Source organism: Mixophyes fleayi, chromosome 9, assembly GCF_038048845.1.
Source record: "Mixophyes fleayi isolate aMixFle1 chromosome 9, aMixFle1.hap1, whole genome shotgun sequence".
In the NCBI taxonomy this organism is placed as follows: domain Eukaryota; kingdom Metazoa; phylum Chordata; class Amphibia; order Anura; family Limnodynastidae; genus Mixophyes; species Mixophyes fleayi.
This window is the reverse complement of record NC_134410.1, coordinates 14,831,646-14,851,530: the sequence shown is the minus strand read 5'-3', so window position 1 is coordinate 14,851,530 and position 19,885 is coordinate 14,831,646. Positions and strand designations below refer to the sequence as shown.

The 19,885-nt window shown below is 43.5% G+C and overlaps 1 protein-coding gene and 1 long non-coding RNA gene across 2 annotated transcripts in view; one reads left to right on the top strand and one right to left on the bottom strand.

Moving 5' to 3' along the window:
• Positions 1 to 19,885, bottom strand: part of LOC142102036 (complement factor B-like) — a 67,177-nt gene that overhangs the window by 28,413 nt on the left and 18,879 nt on the right. The window contains exons 7-10 of the mRNA XM_075186553.1: positions 18,677 to 18,815; positions 18,101 to 18,232; positions 10,293 to 10,382; positions 2,139 to 2,276 (exon numbers count right to left, since the gene is read on the bottom strand). Of these exons, the coding sequence (XP_075042654.1) occupies positions 2,139 to 2,276; positions 10,293 to 10,382; positions 18,101 to 18,232; positions 18,677 to 18,815 (499 nt within the window). The remainder of the gene's footprint in view (positions 1 to 2,138; positions 2,277 to 10,292; positions 10,383 to 18,100; positions 18,233 to 18,676; positions 18,816 to 19,885) is intronic.
• LOC142102037 (uncharacterized) overlaps positions 1 to 19,885 on the top strand; it is a 58,177-nt gene that overhangs the window by 34,562 nt on the left and 3,730 nt on the right. The gene's annotated exons all lie outside the window — the stretch shown is intronic.

Here is a 19,885-nt window from a genome sequence, read left to right as displayed (position 1 = left end):
ACTGAACAGGACACAGCACAGGACCCAGCAGCACCACTGACCTCAGAAGGACAGAGCACAGCACACAGCACCACTGGACTGATACTGCAGAACACAGCACAGCACAGCACAGCACAGCACAGAACTAAACAGCACAGAACTAAACAGCACAGAACTAAACAGCACAGAACTAAACAGCACAGAACTAAACAGCACAGAGGACCACCTAACACACCCTCCCTCTACCCTGATCAATGCCCGAGTGAAGATGGCGGCGACTAGCGGGGAATTTATAGGATCCGAGTATCGCGAGATCCGACAACGGGATTATGAGTCAGAGCCTCAGTTTCACATTTGAATTTGGCGCCAATACCCGGATCTGTCTCGGATCCGACTCGGATCCGCAACGTTCGGGTGGGCTCGGATTTCATAAATCCGAGTGCGCTCATCCCTACTCTTATGTACCCTTCCTTTCTGAATAAGTGCAGGGGGATGCTGCGGAGAGGCAGACAGCATGCGGAGGAACGATAATTCTAGTTACGCCCCTGACCGCCAAAGCTACGGAATGTTCATTGTAGATGATGTATCTAGTGGTTGAGTGGGGCTTAGGGAACAAATAGCTATTTGCTTCCAGTCTTCAATTAACTAGTAGTTTAATTGGCTCCTATTAAATTGACCTTAATCGGTCTGTGTATATGTGTGTTAGGGATTTTAGACTGTAAGCTCCAATGGGTCAGGGACTGATGTGAGCCACTTCTTTGTACAGCTCTGCTGAATTGGTGGTGCTATATAAATAGCTGATGATGATGAAATAAAACCAAGGCCAACTATAATGTTTTTGAAGTGTGTTCAGTTTTCACCTATACCATTGCACACAGGCCCCTTGTTTTCCTATAGACTTCCCTTAAATAGGATATCATCACGTCTTCATCATGCCGTACAAAATGCGTTTCATATACAAATAGTGTGACTTGCGCAATATATGTGCGATTACTCCATGTTTTACAGATCTGCTTATACACAGGCAGCAAGTCCATCTGTGCTGCCAATGTAGATGATAGCTGCAGTTTTGAATATTTGGATAAAAAAAGTGTATTTCTTCCACTAATGAAACTATCACTACAAATCCTCACTGGGTCTGTACCACCATTGATTTAGATGTCTACTTTCCTCAGTGAGTGTACTGCTATTTAGATTTCATATAATTATGGCTACCACTGTTTGCAGACACACATAATTTAAAATCCTATTTTTCTTTAAAAAGTAATGTTTATAATATTTGTTTAGTATTGCATATTTATGTATGTTATGCTTACTTTGCAGCATACAGTATTTGCACCTAGATGGATTAAAGGACTGAGTTTTAATTATTGGAAAAGTACTGATTAGCTTCTGGGCAATGACTTACAGAAACCCGGGGAAAAAAAATCAGGAACCCCTTCAAATGAACTGATAGGCGGCATTCTCGTGAATATTTCTACATCTACCCACAGTGGAAGAGGCCATTTTGTATACAGGCAACAGTTCCGCTTTGAAGCTCTACTACCACCTAGTGATAGACGCAACACAGTTGTTATTGGTCATTGAGCTCACGCTCAACTCCCCCATCTGTTTTCCGGGCTGCAAGAAGTGAGGGGGGGTTTGCTCTAACTGTTTTTACTAGATGGCCATGTAGCTTTAAACAGGCTGTTTCATACATACCTCCCCACTGAGCTGGAATGTAGGTTTCCCGGGAAAGCAAACAATTCTCCCGCATCCTTGACGTGATTTGTTGTAAATAACATAATTTTGGCCCTGCTTCCTCTAGTAAAATGACATGATCGTGGCATTGCATCACTGGGGCAGGGTCAAAATGATGCGATTCACTGCGCTCCTGCTCCTGCACCCCCCCTCTTAACCCCTCACCCCCACCCCCCCCATCCGGCCTTGCACTTCACCTCCCCTCCGGTGTCTCCTGATAGGGAGGGGGAAAAAGTTGGTAAGTATGAATTCATAATTTATAGCAGGAACGGGCCTAATAAGCTATCTCAGTATATAAAGACAAGGTAAGGTAGTGATATTTGTTTGGAAAAGGGCAGAAGTGTAATCCCACCATAGACGTCCTGCATTTGACAACGGAGAGAGAGAATAAATGAGGCAACTGATGGGAAACGTCTTACCTATTATTCCTTGAAAGGCCTCTTTCATACTGCCTGTATTTTCCATCAAGAAAACATGTTTCTCTCCATCTTTCTTGGACGCAATATCATTGATCTCTGGCAAACTGATATCTTCGCCTAGGCCGAAGACGTAAACATCTGTAATCATGAGAGGAAATTTAGCCATGTGACTGAAAGTGAGAGAACGATTTGCTCGAACTTCAGAGAGTGAAAGACTGAGGAACAGAGGACATGGGAATGAACAATGACAGTCATTTAATTTACATGCGCTGAAAAGAAAGTGACAGTGTTTTATATGTAAGAAGCCATCCCTTAAAATCTGTTGCCTAGAGACTGTATTGGCAGTCATTTTGTGGTCTCGGCCACTAATATTCACGAGCCAATCAATTCACTGGGGATTAGCTTGTTTTCTGCAGTCTTTTACCTATATGTAAGTTAATGAACAATTTTAACAAGAACTTCAATTATACATCTATATGATCCCCACAAAAAAAAAAACTGACTGAAACACAAGAACAGCGCTAAAGTTGAATAAAAATTACAATATGTAACGATTTAAGAGACCAGAATAATCACACTCAAAAGGATTGGCTTACAAGGTAAAACATATATGTGTTTATTTTACATGAAACAATAACAGAAACGCAATAAAATATTTCTGTAACTGCACAAAAACTTATAATAACCTGAGAACCAGTACATTCAACAGGATGAGATAAAGCAAGTTATCTAGATTGGACACTGTAAATAAATAGGGCTTTATCATTGCAGGAAAGAGAGTCAGTCTTAGGAACCAATTAGTCCTAGAATGTGTGATTCTTTCTGGCTCAGTATTTCACATGGTTATTTAGTGTTACTAGTGTAAAAACCTATCCGTTTTGGCACACACTATACACCACTTTGGGCTTGATTCCTGTTCGGACATAAGTCCGTTTGTGTGGCGTATCTGGCATGAAATAGTTAACAAATCGGAGCGCTTTGCTCTATTTCCCTGTCCGTCGGCAGGGTTACCTGTTTCCCCGGTGGTCTAGTGGAGAACAGGAAGTGGGGCAGGACATCAGCCTCCTGAATGCGCTTCTGCACATGTGCAAAAAACCCCAAGAAACCGGAAGTTCGGCTTTGCGCCGCCACTTCCATTAGTACTGTGAACGTAAAGGATGCAGCTCTGTTAGCTGTTACTGTAATAGTGTGTAAGTCCCTCAAAAGTGCCCACAATAGTAACTGGAGGCTCCCTACAGTGCCTATATATATATATATATATATATATATATATATATATATATATATATATACAGTATATATTAGAAGAGTCTGCCACAATATTCTGCTGTGCAGTATAACAAAGAGTCCTGCCTGCATCTGTATATACAAGTGTATAAGTGCATACTTCATGACACTGCATAATACTGTTACTGCCTGATTACTGACACTCTACTGTTGAATAGTGATGCACTACAGGCAACTGTGAGTAGCTGCATGTATCTGTTGTTATCATCTTTAAAAAAACAGCAACCTGTTTAAGAAACAAAAGCGTTGTGGCTTGACATCCACAGTAACATCCACATTAACTCCGCTGAACACCTTTATTAACTTCAAAAGGTATAACCAACAGAAATGACTTTACGCATGCTCCTAAATGGACCTCACGCAGACGTCTTCGATTCAAATTCTGGATTTCTCACAAGTACGCTTGGTTTTAGCCGTATCATTGGGTTGGGTATGTTCTGGCCAGTCTGACTGTCAACACCAAAAGGATGACAGTCTGCCTGTTAAAATGTGGACATTGGGACTGTCGACAGGTAGTAAAGTCGACAGTCACAATGTCCGCTTTTTTTGTTGCAGACCCCATCTCCTTAGGGAATCCAGCCCTTTGCTGACCAGCCTGGGGTAGGCTGGTATTATGGCAGGGGGACCCCATGCTTGTTCCCCCCAATTTTGCTAGTACCAGCCTAGGCTGGCAGCACTTGGGTTAATTTGTATGTGGAGGGGATGCTGTTTTTTTTTATTATCTTTTATATCTATATTAACTGTTTTGTACCGGCGGGTACGGCGGCTCTACTTCCAGCCCAAGTTTTAATGTGTTGTTTTAGGGGGAGCTTTATTTTTTCTTCCCTTTTCTATGTTTGAACTGTTTTGTGCCGGCAAGTGGACATTTGGACTGCTCTGTCCACAGTTCCAATGTCCACATTGGCACATCACTCTTTCGGTTTCGACAGTCTGACTGTCGACTGATTCACCGTCGCCAGAATGACTACATCCTGTATCATTTGCACCCACTACAGGCCAGGTGTAGGTGCCGACTTCAAAAACAGACTCATGACTAACGGGTTTATAGTACCTAATGCTTAGCTCTCTTTCCTGTATTCTGTTATTTTTTTAATGTGTTTATATTCTGCAAATGTATTATTATTATTTCATTCTGCTGAACTTATTGGGGCAGATTCAATTGTCCACGATGTTCCTAAGAACATTGTGGATGCGCCTTTTTACCGTCACTACGGTAAAAAGTAACGTTGAGTTTTGCTCGCACCTCTATGGGGCTCGAGTGAACATCAGTGATACTTCTGTCAAAAAATATCCATGTGAGGTGTCTTGCGGCCGTTCTGGAAGCACCACGAACGGATATTTAGAGAATTGAATCTGCCCCATTGCTTCTTGGGTTTTTATATGTTTTGTGCATTTACAGAAGTATTTTAATAATATATGTTTCTGAAATTGTTTTTATGTAAAATATTTTTCGATGTGATCAGCCAATTGTTTCAAGTATGGTCATTCGTACACATTGAATATTTACACATTTTTATTCAGATTTGTTCTTGTGTTTCAGTTTTGAACAGCTATTATACTACATATTTTATGTTTCATTCTTTCTTTCAGTAAATTTTTGGAATTTACAGTCTGAATTTTTTGTTTGTGCAAGATCCCCACAGCCCAAAACAGCTCAACTGTAGGGGTCCGGTGACTAGGAGCACTTCCATTTGTGACATTCTCATCCTCTGCTGCCTGATTAATGGTCCCTTCACCTGCTGGATAAGAGTTTTGAGTCTTAGCTGTTCAATACTTCTTGTACGAAGAGCTCTGATTGGTCAGCTGTCTACCCACCCACAAGGAATCATTGCAGTATGACAAATCTTGTCAAATCTCTTTTGACCATTGGTCATTCACTAGATCTAAGCGGTTTTGCTAGTTGGGGAAGGGGGTCTTACAATAAAATAATATTTCTGGATGATATTCTAATTTAATATTAAAAAAAAATGTCACTCTGACACACATTAGTAAATACATATGTGAAACGGTTTATAAATAAATGACATACACATATTGTCACGATCTGCCTGCTACATCTCCCTTTTGAATGCTGCTTTGCATGGCAGCTCCTGCCTTTTTGTCTTTATCATTGTATTTGTATTGGCAGTACCTCCATTCACCAGAGGTGCTGCTATTGTGCCTTATTGTGTGCATTAGGGGTTAACCTTCATGTTCCAATTATCCCATGCACCTGGGTGTGGTTTTCCCTTTATATACCCTGTCACTCCCAGCACACATGGCTGGTTATTGTTGTCATCCTGATGTCATTTCCTGTTGTTCCATCCTGTGAAGTCATATCCTTGTTGCAGCCTGTGGACTCTTCCTCCTGCCTTGCTCCTCTGGTTCATGCTGCTTGGAAATCTGTTCATACATCCTGGTTCCCTGCATTAACTGTTTACCTGCTGGTTTCTGAACAATCATATCATTTCCTGCATCAGCTTGCACCTGGTATTTATTTCTACAGACTTGATTACCTGCTTTGTACATTTCTGCAAATAAACACAGGGCTAGATTTACTAAGAATCGTGTTTGGTGGCGGCTTGAAACCGCCACTCATCGCCGGCGGTTTAGTGGTTCAAACCGCCGCATTTACTATAGGGCGACTTGAGGCTTCAATTTAAAATGACTGGCGATGTGTGGCGGATTGAAAAATCTAAACCGCCGGCGGTTTGGATGAAACCGCCACAAAACCGCCACAAAACCGCCAGCCAAAAGACAGGACAGGACAGTTTTAATACCTGCATCAGAATGGCTTGATAGCTTAAATATGCTGTTTGAACTATTTTGCCATTCAGAACATTAGAGAAAGTACCATTGACATTTAAATTATGTTGGCAATCATTATTTATTGATTAAGGGGCAAAATGAATAAAATATTATCTTATGAGGGAATAAAAAATTTTCATTATATAAAGGGGATAAAATTATTTAATTATTACATTATTTGGACAATATGTCATGACAAATTGTGCAACATAAATAATTATATCCACCATTAACAATCAGTTAATAATATTATATATTCACATTTTCTACAAAATATAATGCTATAACAGTGTCCCTTTAAAAAAAAAAATATAAAAAAAATTCTTTCATAAATTATTATTACATTTATTTTGTCCCTTTAGCAATAAATAATGATTTTCCAAATGATTAAAATATCAAAGGTGCTTTCTCTTATGTTCTGATTGACCAAATATCTGAAACAGCACACTGTTTGATCAATCTCGCTGCTCACAAGCAGCGCTTTCATTTTGGTCTATTGAATGGCGGTTTTCCGGCGGCTTTATAAACCCCCTAATAGTAAATCCGGCTGTTTGTATGTTGAACATTGTTGAAACCGTCATGGCGCTTTATACAGAGGCGGGTTTAAAAAAACATCATTTCTGGCCGTTTGGACGGCGAGTTTAGCCTTAGTAAATCCGGCGATGGCTAAACCGCCGCCAAACCCGCCGAAAGTCGGCGGGTTTACAAACACGCCTGTTAGTAAATCTAGCCCAGAGTGTTTTCACCATATTCGTGGCTCCCAGCTGTATTCCTGTATGCAACCGTGACAGTATAACCAGCCCAAAAAACAGCTTAGGAGTCAGGTGAAAGTTTTTTATTTCTGGGACCTTTTCTCTGCAATCAAGTTTTCATTTGTTTTCTGCAACATGTCTGTTTTACCAAACTTGGAATTGCCACTGCTACAAACTTTACAGATGGACATTATCTTGCTTCGCTCCCAGCTGGCTAAATTTGCTACGTTGCTTTTGGACCCACTCAGGAGACTGTCAGATTCTGTCCCTCCTAATTCAGAAGCTGCTGATCTGTTTCAATCCACCTTCTCTGCTGATGAACCTGTGCAAGCAGCACCTCTTAAAAGTGCTTCTACGAGTTTGCTGTTTTCTAAGAACTATGGGGTAACAAATTCCCAGTTCACAGGTGGTCCACGCCCCCATCTGACTGAAGAGGAACGGTGTCACAGAATAACAAACAAGTTGTGTCTCTACTGTGCCATCAATGCACATTTCTTGCAGGACTGTCCCATCCGTAGACCACATCAGCTTACTGAACCATCACCTGTTGTTTCCTCTCTGCACTCCAAATCTGTTTATGCTCCAGCATTCCTGTTCTCTGCGAAGAGACCCAATCTGCCAGCTCCAGCCGCCTGTCCTGAGGCGCCAGCTCCAGCCGCCTGTCCTGAGGCACCAACTCCCTCTGTCTCCTGTTGCGAGGTGCCAGCCTCTGTCTCCTGTTGCGAGGTGCCAGCCTCTGTCTCCTGTTGCGAGGTGCCAGCCTCTGTCTCCTGTTGCGAGGTGCCAGCCTCTGTCTCCTGTTGCGAGGTGCCAGCCTCTGTCTCCTGTTGCGAGGTGCCAGCCTCTGTCTCCTGTTGCGAGGTGTCATCATCTGCCTCCAGCTTGGAGCCTGCTGCCACTGTGTCCGGTCCCGAGCCTCCTGCCACTGTGTCCGGTCCTGAGCCTCCTGCCACTGTGTCCGGTCCCGAGCCTCCTGCCACTGTGTCCAGTTCAGAGTCTTCAGCCGCTGTCTCTGTTCCTGAGCTACAGTTTACTCCAGAGGGGGTCCTGTCTCTCCAGTCTGCTCCAGAAGAGTTGCCAGTCCATGCGGTCCAGCCCGAGTTGCCAGTCCATGCGGTCCAGCCCGAGTTGCCAGTCCATGCGGTCCAGCCCGAGTTGCCAGTCCATGCGGTCCAGCCCGAGTTGCCAGTCCATGCGGTCCAGCCCGAGTTGCCAGTCCATGCGGTCCAGCCCGAGTTGCCAGTCCATGCGGTCCAGCCCGAGTTGCCAGTCCATGCGGTCCAGCCCGAGTTGCCAGTCCATGCGGTCCAGCCCGAGTTGCCAGTCCATGCGGTCCAGCCCGAGTTGCCAGTCCATGCGGTCCAGCCCGAGTTACCACTTGATGCTGTCTGCCCTCAGGCTTCTCACAGTGCTGTCTGCCCTCAGGCTTCTCACAGTGCTGTCTGCCCCCAGGCTTCTCACAGTGCTGTCTGCTCCGAGGCTTCTCACAGCGCTGCCCCTTCCGAGGCTTCTCACAGCACTATCCCCTCCAAGTCTTCTGCCCAGTCCGGGCCTGCTGCCATGTCTGCCGCCCAATTCTGGACTATGATTCAGATGAACCCAGACATTCTTGATATTTTGGCGTCTGGAATCCGCCCTTAAGGGAGGGGGTACTGTCACGATCTGCCTGCTACATCTCCCTTTTGAATGCTGCTTTGCATAGCAGCTCCTGCCTTTTTGTCTTTATCATTGTATTTGTATTGGCAGTACCTCTATTCACCAGAGGTGCTGCTATTGTGCCTTATTGTGTGCATTAGGGGTTAACCTTCATGTTCCAATTATCCCATGCATATGGGTGTGGTTTTCCCTTTATATACCCTGTCACTCCCAGCACACATGGCTGGTTATTGTTGTCATCCTGATGTCATTTCCTGTTGTTCCATCCTGTGAAGTCATATCCTTGTTGCAGCCTGTGGACTCTTCCTCCTGCCTTGCTCCTCTGGTTTATGCTGCTTGGAAATCTGTTCATACATCCTGGTTCCCTGCATTAACTGTTTACCAGCTGGTTTCTGAACAATCATATCATTTCCTGTATCAGCTTGCACCTGGTATTTATTTCTACAGACTTGATTACCTGCTTTGTACATTTCTGCAAATAAACAGAGTGTTTTCACTATATTCGTGGCTCCCAGCTGTATTCCTGTATGCAACCGTGACACATATCTTTTAAATCCACAGTGGAAGCTTCTTACTATTAGACTTAGGGAAAAGAAAATATTGGTGCAGACCCTGGTGCATAATAGAGAAGATATCAAACAGTGTAGGTGTAGACAATTAATTGTTCTACGTCTAGATGCACTTTGGACCAATTACTTCTGGCAGGTCTACATCACCATACAAGCGCTTCAGAGGAAGAAGCTATCGGATAAGTGTTCAGATGTTTCCTAGAGAAGTCACCAAGTCACGTTATACATTCAGGTATTAATTCACCAGTCTGCTAATGAAGCCCTTTGGCAGTAGTCTCTGCAGTTTTGGTGTTTGGAAGCAGTCGGTGAGATGATTGCCACAGCTGACCTTGCAGCATGCTGGTGGTGACCTACCATGAGTACAGGGTCCAACCTATGTCTAGGTACAATGCATAGCTCTTTACATGTACCATGTTTGATGTCTCCACTGCTGGTAATGCACCACGGCCTGCACCTGGCTCTCCCTGTGCCTTTCAAGTTGATTTGATCCTTTGCCAGCAACGTTATGGAGGAATCTAAGGAATATGGACTATTCTCTAGACAAATCCATGTAAACTATTTATTTTGGGACTATTCCATTTATGAAAATATAATATTTACAATTTTTACTCATTTAAGGGAAGCCCACCTTCAGACCACTTTAATTTACTTGCTTGCACATGTCCTCTGACATTATACACATTGCTTTCTTATTCTAGATTCATTCTATACTTCATTTTCATGTATTTATTGAATCGGGCAGAGTTGTTTCTTTAGGTTGCCCTGGCCTATTTGACATATTCTCTCTGCTGAATAGAATTGTATCCAAAAAGCAGATTCATATTGTACCACATAGCATAAGAAATGAATAAACAACTCTAACTGTTCATATAAACACATTGCTGAACATCAGAGAAGAACACTAAAAAGAGAAAGCAATTGAAATACTAAAAGTTGCAGGATGGCATGTGCAAAACATTGAATCAAATTCATCTGAAGGTGGAAAACGACCTCACCTTTAACAATGTTAGATAGAAGGGGAGAGTGGAGGACTCTGGGCTCTCCTTTGTCTAATAACCATTTGATGGACCTGGACACTCAATTCTCCAAGGTGCTTTACATACCCAAAATTTTGTCTCCATTTTTCTTGACATCCAGTAGATCCTTTATCTTATCGACTTCCAAAGTTGGGTCCCCTCCCATATTATGTTTTCCTAAAAAATAAACAATTGAGAAGTGTGAAAGAACTGGCTCTGGCAGTGGCTGTGTGGAGAAGGGTGCTCTGACAGTTTGTCCGAAGAAGAGAATGGGACAATGAGAGTGGTTGTGAGGAGAATAGGATGGGGCATTGACAATGGTTGTAAGTTGGAAAATAAGGTGGCACTGACTGTGGTTGTGAGAGAAAAAAGGATAGGGCACTGACTGTGAGGAGACAGAAGATGGGGCACTAACTGTGGCTGTGAGGAGAAAGAAGATGGGGCTCTGACTGGTTGGGAGTAGGAAGAAGATGGGGCCTGTCTTTAGCTGTGAGGAAGAAGAAGGTGAGGCACTGTCCTTGGCTGTGAAGAGGAAGAAGGTGGGGCCTGTCTTTGGCTGTGAGGAAGAAGAGGATGATGCACTGTCCCTGGCTGTGAGGAGGAAAAGGATTGGACACTGAGTGGTTGTGAAATGAAGGGTGAACCAGTTATTGTGGTTGTGAGAAGGAGAAATATGAAGAACACAGACTGTACTTATGAGGAGAATGACACACCGACTGTAGTCAATAGTTGTGGCTGGGAGGAAAAGGAGAATTACACATTGTCTGTTGCTATGGGGAAAGGCATGAGTCACTTGACTGGTTGTAAGAAGATGTGGCACTGATTGTGGCTAAGGTGGAGGAAGACAAAGCACTGATGTGATTGTAAGAAGGTGCACAATCACTGGACCTCATTTATGACATGCACTCGATGTGCACAACAAAATTCATTAATTGTACACCCATTCACGTAGAACTGCACTGTGTGCATCAAGGTGATACTTTTGTGTGTTTGAAGTTTTCACATTGGGCAAAGTGCACCTAGAAATGCACTTCTCTGCCGAAGTACAACTGGAAGGGACAAGATGCCTATCATAAAAAAGTTTAGGACAAGATCCACTCTCCGCCAGCTCAGAGTTAGTGAACAAAACAAATAATTTTGCTGAGTGGAAATGATTGTGCTCCCTTCCACAGAGCAAGGAACACCGCTAAACATGCACCCTCTCCATCTATTTCTCTTATTTCAATAATCTTGCTTCGCAAAAGAGGAGCTTGTTTTTGCCCTGCTCTATAAAGCTAGGTGCAATCGTACAAGCAGAGGATTTTTGTACTTACGCTAAATCCATTTATCTGATTCCATCTGGGGGACACTGCTACCATGGGTTCTGGAGCTAGATCATAGGAGTGGAATACTTATGAGTTAACAAATTCAAAGTCTGAAGTTTCTCCTCTCCATAACCCCTCATCAACGGAGTCACCAATTTATAACTTACAAAGCCCCAAAGGTAAACTTCAGGTAAGCTGAAGAATACAAGGAGCAACAGAAAACTTGAAACAACATTCAGAAACTGAGTGCAAAGGTTGGAAACGTAGTGTCTCCCCAGACAATTTTCACTAAAAGTTCGCTTCCCTGGATGCAGAAACCTGAAAAGGTAGAATTTTGTAAAAAGGTATTCATGGAGGACCCAGTGGCTGCCCAACATAGCAGCTCGGTCAATGCTCTTTGCCACGCTGCCCAGGAAGCCCTCGCTCAACTAGCTTTCCTAGAACTAGTAATAATAGACGGGTGAATAGTAACCCTGATCCACCTGGCAATAGTCTGCTTATTAGCCGGCCAATCTATCTTCTAAACGTCATACGAAAACTGAAGAGAATTCTTCTTCCAGACTTTAAAGGTCCTGTCCAAGTAAATAGAGACTGCCCACATACAGAAAGAACAACTGGCTCTTCTCAGCCGAAGATACAGCTTTTTTTCAGAGAAGCTATATCTTGGTTACGGTGGAAACTAGATATCACCTTAGGTTGTCACTGCTAATGGCTATTGTCAAAAGCTTGTAGAACAGGCGGTACATGTCTTCACCAATAGCAGCCGAATTTCCCCTAGAGATTGTCGCGCTCACAGGTACTCAGATGGCGCCAGGTCTTAAACTCAGCGTAGTACAAGCTTATGGATAATACCGTAGCATAGACAAGAGGGTGATGGCAGAAGATAAGCGTGATCAGGAACAGGCTGATGTCTAAGGGCATAAGCAGGCAACAAGGTGAGGGTCAGACAAAGGGTCAGGACCGGCAGAAAACTGGGATATCTGAGTCACAGGTAGAGGTCAGGGTTACCAGCAATATATCACCATCCAAGAAATAAACCAGAGGTCATACACTGAAAGATCAATCCAGAAATTAGGCGCAGAGTACAGGAGTAGGTCAGCAACCAAGAACTGAACGCTATAACCGGCAGGGAGGCTAAGTCCTTCCTGCCTTAAATACATAGATGAACTAATGAGGATGCAAGACTCCCAGCAGTGTAATCAGTCTCAGGTCTTAAATTAAACATATTGCGCACACGCCCGATGCCCCTTCATGCTGGGACACAGCAATTAGAACAAGGCGTCCTGACCGTTGCCTTAACAACGGCCGGGACGAAACTGGAAGTGACATCCCGGTTGTCATGGAGATGTCCGGGATGCAGCCAGAGGGGCCCAGTGAGTCACGGCGACTGGAGGCACCACCGTGGCTCGCAACAGTGCCTCCCCCCCAACTACAGGAGGGGTCGAGGCACCCTGGCATCCAGGTTTTCCAGTGAATTTTCTAAAGAACTCTTTGAGAAGCTTGTCAGTGTGGAGACGCCTCCATGGAACCCAGGATCGTTTTTCTGGGCCGTAGCCTTTCCAGTGTACTAAGAAATTAATCTGCCCTTGAACTTTCTTGAAATCAAGAAGTTTTTCCACAATGAATTTATGACCCCCATTCACATTGACTGGCCGCTGTCTATGCCAATTGAACTTGCTAGGGGCGACAACAGATTTCAAGAGAGAACAATGGAATGTATTCAGAATTTTTAAAGATGAAAGCAGTTTGAGTCTGAATGCTACGGGATTGATTTTTTTGAGGTCCAATGAATCTGGGTCCCAATTTCTCATAAGGCTGTTTGAGTTTGATGTTCCGGGTGTTAAGTCAATCTTTATCACCGACTTTTAAAAGGCAAGCTCTACGATGGCGATCGAATAGGGATTTGAATCTTAAGGATGCCTGAAGTAACGCAGAGTGCACCTTTTTCCAGATCGATCTGAGTCGTGAAGCAGTAGTAGGAATTCCAGAAAAACCAGGAGTAACAATAGGAGAGAGAGTTCGCTCGAGGTTGAAAAAAAATGGAGATATATACGGTTTGAGCAGTGACAAGAATTATCATACGCGAACTCAGCCCATGGCAGTAGAGAGGACCAATTATCATGAAATTTAGATACATACAAGCACAGAAACTGTTCCAAGGACTGTTTTTTATATTCTTTCCGTTTTACCGTTGGACTGCGGATGGTAAGCGGATGACAGGCTAACCTTTATTCCCATGAGACTGCAGAAGGATTTCCAAAAGTGAGCGACAAACCGTGACCCCCGGTCCGAGACGATGTCCTAAGGGAGACTATGTAAACGGAAAATATGATGAATTAACAACGAGGCCAGGGTTCGAACATTAGGTAACGTAGGTAATTGTACTGAAGTAATCCACGACCACTCAGATGGTATTGTGGCCAGAGGACCATGGAAAATCTACAACAAAGTCCATTGAGAGGTGTGTCCATAGTTTTACTGGAGCAGGCAAAGATATTATCTAACCCGAAGGGCGATTTCTGGAAGATTTACTTTTGGCACATTCTTGGCAACAACAGAATCTAATTCCTAACAAAGGAAGACCAAGTGGGCCACCAAACCCAACATGAGAGTGCTTCAATGGTCCTAGATACACCTGGGTGCCCTGCCAGTATTTTGTCATGGCATTCAGCAACTACCGCTTTCCTGAGATGAACAGGAACAAATAACCTGCCTGTAGGAGATTGGGAAGGAGCAATCCGCTGAAATTGGCGCAGCGTAACTCCAAGGTCTTAATTCAAAGCAGCTTGGATTGAGGCGGATGGAATTATGGGTTGCGGGTTAGGAGACAGAGCATGGCAAGACAAGAAGCTCAGAGATAATGCATCCGCTTTGATGTTTTTAGAACCTCAACGAAAAGTGATTACAACTTGAAATGAGTAATAAAGAAGGCCCATCGGGCTTATCTAGGGTTCAAGGTGAATTAAATGAGTCACTCCTTCCAACCAGTGTCGCCACTCTTCGAAAGCCCATTTGATGGCTAATAAATCACGGTTGCCTACGTCATAATTGATCTCGGTGAGTGAATATTTCCGGGAACGATACGCACAAGGGTGCAGTCTTTGATTCTGCAGGTCTTTCTTGGAAAGAATAGCTCCAGCCCCAACATCTGAAGCATCCACCTTAACAATAATAGGTAAATCTGGGTCCGGATGCAGTAATTGGTGCCCCTAACGTTGAGAATTAGTGAATGAATCTTCTATAATAGTTAGAAAAAACAAAAAACTCTGTGTTGCCTTTAAATTGGTGGGAAGCACCCAGGCCTGGACTGTCTTGACTTTGTCAGGATCCAAAGAGAACCCACTAGGGGAGATGACATAACCCAGGAAGGTCACACGGATAACTACGAGCTCATACTTTCAAATTTTGCATGTGACTGATGTTGGTGATGTTTTTGGAGCACCTCCCAGACATGTTGACGGTGCTGAGACAAAAATTGTGAATACACCAAAATGTCATCCAAATAAACCACGACAAATTTGCCTAAGAATTCCAGCAGCATGTCATTGATGAGATCCTGAAAAACTGCAGAGGCATTGCAGAGTTTGAATGGCATGACCAAGTATTCATAATGCTCCGAGTGGGTATTAAAGGCTTTCTTCTACTCATCTCCCTCTCTTATCTGCATCAAATTATAAGCACCCCACAGATCAATTTTGGAGAAAACTGTGACAGATCTGAGTTGATCAAAAAGTACAGAGATAAGGGGAAGTGGATACGTGTTCTTGACTGTAATTCCGTTCAAACCGTGAAAGTCAATGCATGGTCTCAAACTGCCATCCTTTTTGGCTACAAAGAAGCATCCAGTCCCTACCGAAGATTTAGAAGGTCGTATGAACCCCTTCAGGAGATTCTCTTTCACATACTGCTCCATTGCTTGAGTTTTAGGAGTTGAAAAGGCATAAAGATGTCCTTTAGGCAACTTAGACTTAGGAAAAAGGTCAATTGCGCAGTCATATTCCCGATAAGGGGGCAGAGTGTCTGCTTTTTTCTTAGAAAATACATCATGAAAGTCCAGATACAGAGTCCTGGTCAAAATCCTACCCCCCAGTCAAGGGGTTGCCATCCAAACCATAAACAGTAACGCTAGACTCCAACTTAATGGATGGAATTCCAAATGTCCGAGCCAGCTCAAGGTCAAGGAAGTTACCGGCTGCACAGCTATCAAGAAACCCTGAATCATCAAAGGATTGAGCACCATAGGTGAGCCGAGCTGGAACCAAAACAGAATTTTTTGAAGAGATTATCTGAAGACCTAGGCGCAAACACTGCTAAAAACGAGACATTAAATCCTCATCCAGAGCCACTGCGCCTAAATAATCTGATGCCTTTCTTCTTTGTTTAAACTTGTCACAAACTGAGGTTTGGATGGGACCACTTGCCTGTATTATTGCAACTGAACAAGGAGGCACAATGCCTAATGCACACCAGGGAACCCCGCAAGGCAGTATGGACTTGGGCACAAGGGGTGGGCAGGTCATGGTTCTCCGAGACAGTCACAGTCAAACGTTTCAGGTCAGAACCAGCCAGGCATCAAGCTACAAGGGATGTCCAGAGAATGGTCAGGGCAAGCCAGGAGTCAAAACCAGAGAGCTCCGAATAAACCAAAATCACAATCCAAAGGGAAGGTCAGGAAACAAGCCGGACAAGCCAAAAGTACACAGGAACAGAGAAGTAGGATACAGGTAAGTGGAACAGGCAGGCAGAACACTGGAACTAGGTTTGACCCAATACTTTGGCACCCTTGTGGTGCCAGAACCTCCTATTTATAGGGTGGAGAGAGGCTTGATTGGCCAAGAGTGGATTTGGTGGTCGGTACGTCACAGACCGGCGACAAAGAAAGCAAGAAGCATCCTGTTGTCTAGCAAATGGGACGCAGTGTCTGCTATGCAAGCGCCCACTATGTGCCGCACAGAAAAGAGGAGAAGTGTCCTCTTGCTAAACAACGAAACAGGCGCGGAAGGAGGAGACAGACAGCCATATCCGGCACACAGGGGAAGTGCGGAGATGGCCCCTGACACAATCAATGGGAGCAATTGTAACTTAGGCTGGTCAGATTGCAATCTTTCAATAACCTGTTCTGACCATTTTTTAATGGCCTTGTTAAGCCAAGCAGAGGTTAACATTGGTCCTCCTAAGTCTGCCACAAAAATGCATTTTAATGTACCTTTACATTTCCAGTTTGTACCACTCTTAAGTAATGTGGCACCAGAAATGTGGTAATGTGGTGCGATACAAGGATACAACACAGGCAAAACTATGTAGGATCTTAAACTTCTTGCCTAGTTTAGACCAAGCCTTCTCAAGTAGATCAGACAGCTGGGTGAGGAAGGAAAAGAGAATACCTTTTTTTTCTTTTTTGATAAAACAGTATCAGGGACTGGAGAGTCCTCTAGGTCTAACATCTACTCACTAGCCCCCAAAAACCTTCCTAGAAATAATTCACAGAAGGAGCCTTTTTGAGATGGATTGGTAGAGGAGTGGAGCCTAAGCACTGCATCGTCCACCCCTATAAGCTGAACATGGGAGATGTTTTTCACAGCTTGACAGGAATGTCAAGTGAGGATGAATTCTGCCTTTCTGAAGTAAAGACCACCAAGGAGAAGAAACCAACACCAATGTTGTGCTCCTCCCCCTCGGATTCAGTATAGTGAGAGCTCTCTTTCCATAGAACAGAGCCTCAGCAAGCCCTCCTGTCCCTAGTATCCTCAGCCCTAAAATAAAACCCCCACAGTCCTGTATTAAGAAGGTGCAGGAGTCACTGATAATCTTCTTTCCATAGCTCACAAAGCAAGTGACGGATCCTAATGTTTTCCTAGTGGCTCCGGAGCTCCGTTGCCATTTGGAAAACTACTGCTATTCAGCGCCAGCTTAATTGGGACCCTCCTCCCTTGTTTTAATATTCACTGAGTAGATATCCCCTTACTGAGCACTGCCTCCAATGTAATCAGAGCAGAGGAGAGAGATGTGTAGCTGGGCCCGCACGGGATTGAAAGGAAGCTGTAAATACAATAAAAGATAAAAAAGAAGAAAAACTCATAACTAACCTATAAAATACCCATTAATATGTTGCCTAAACTCCTTGGGCACTAAGTGGAAACTGGAGACTCCGTTAATGAAGGGTTACAGATGAGAGGAGTTTCAGACTTTGAAGTTGCTAACCCCCAAGTGCCCAGTTTCAGTGAACCAGCAATGTTCTTCATAGTAGCAGTGTCCCCCAGATAGCAGTGTCCCCCAGATTGGATGAAAGAGAAATGTACTTTGCAAGAAATGCCCCGTACTCTGTCCAACTCCTTCTATTGATCGGTGTTGACTCCTGTCTTTCGCAAACGCCACCATCTTGCATGGTAAATCTTTATGTTGCTCTTTGTAAATGAGGGCCACTGATTGTGACTATAAAGAGTGCAAAAGGCACTGGCTAATTTTGTGTGGAGGCAAAGATTGCTTTTGAGTGGGCAGTGTGTGAGAAGGGCATATTCTCTGTATATGTCACAAGTGGTGGACCAGTTTCGATCTACGGGACAGAATGTGTGCAATGTGGGATATGCTCACCATCTGTCATAAGCAGGATAATATTGGAAGTATTATGCAATTTTGCTTGGTCTCTTAGATTTTCCAGAGAGAGCATTTCATGAACGGCTAGAAGGGCAGCACGTGTATTAGTTCCTTGTTTGTCATCATGTTCTGTGGAAAGAAGAGCAGGGTAGTTGAGAAAAGATACAATATGAATTGTGATTAAATCAAAGTTGAAACACATAATTTACAAAGAAGCCACATATGCTGCAATTTTGCAAAAAAAAAGTTGGTCAAATATAGCAACGTAGCTCTGGAAATCAATGTGTGGTAATTTCAGTTGTTACTGAAGTTGGAAAATTATGACCATGAAAAAAACCATGACCACTGTGAAACTGAGAGTGATCTGGTTCCTCCGTCCCAGAGTTGGATGTGTGGCCTTGGCAGATATAGTTTGAGCTGACCTTTTTATCCAAATTCACTAACATCCATTTTTTTTTACCATTCAGTTATCCAGCAGTTATTAATAATCTTTATTTTTTTCTCTGTTCTACTTTGTGCTAGACACCATTGATGTAAGAAACAATGTAATTCATCTAAAACAAACTGATTTACCTGAATATTGGAATTCTTTAATTTTCTCAATAACTTCATCTGCGTTCGCACTGTCATCGTCAGAGAGCCTCACAATAATTTTTGAGAATGATGCGTAAGAGACGACAGCGTATCTAGGCAGGATGTCAAAGCTGGAAACCTGCAAACACAATATATACATATTTTACCCAATGTGGACAACCTTCCCTCACCAATGTGTTCTAACTGAATTGTTTTATCATTCAATTTAGTTAGTTGTAAACACATTTAGAGACAGTATGATGGAGTATTCACCAAATCATCTACTGCAAACAATAAAAGTCACAGACAATGATTTAAAAATTGCTGAAAACCGTCATACAGCAAAGCATAGAGTGTAAGGTTGTTGGCACAGTGGTCAGCATTGCTGTTTCACATTGTGCATGCTGGGCCATGTGCATGCTGGGCCATGTGCATGCGCATAGCCACCCGCATTGTATGCTACTCAGCATACTACATATTGTAGTACAATATTCTATGAATGGATAATGCAGCCGCATTGAGAAGTATGCAATGCGGCCGGCTATGCGCACACTGTATAGGCTGCCTGCACCGCATTACCACTGGACCAACAGACGGGCAAAAATATAATTTATTGTCTGACCCGCATTTCTTTAGTGGCTAGATCCCCATCAGATTCACTGTGACATCACCAGGTATATGGCTGCAGCAGTCACATGGTACGTATAAGGCAGCAGGAAATCTTCCGTGTGTGTAGGGCATGTGAGCAGAGGGGGACATATGTGTGTGAAGCATGTGGGCAGAGGGTGACAAGTGAGAGTAAAGCATGTGGGCAGAGAGGGGCATGTGTATTTAAAGCATGTGGGCAGAGGACTGCATGTGTGTTTAAAGCATGTGGGCACTGCATAGGTAAGTACAGTGGCCTGCGGGTGTCATAATGTGTCTGGGGGGTGTCGTAAAGTGTCTGGGGAGGTGTTGTAATGAGTCTTGTCGGGGGTGTTGAGATGTGACTGGTGGGGGTGTCATGATGTGTCTGCGAGGGTGTCCTGATAAATGTAATGTTTTATTACCCTCAAAAACCCTTAAACATATACATTTAATAATGATGAGAGAAAATGACATCAAATTTAAAACCTCCAACAATATGTCTCCCAATACAAAAACTATAAAATATATATATATATGCATAAATGTTATTGCATCTTTGTATGGGGTTGCAGAGCCCCTAGA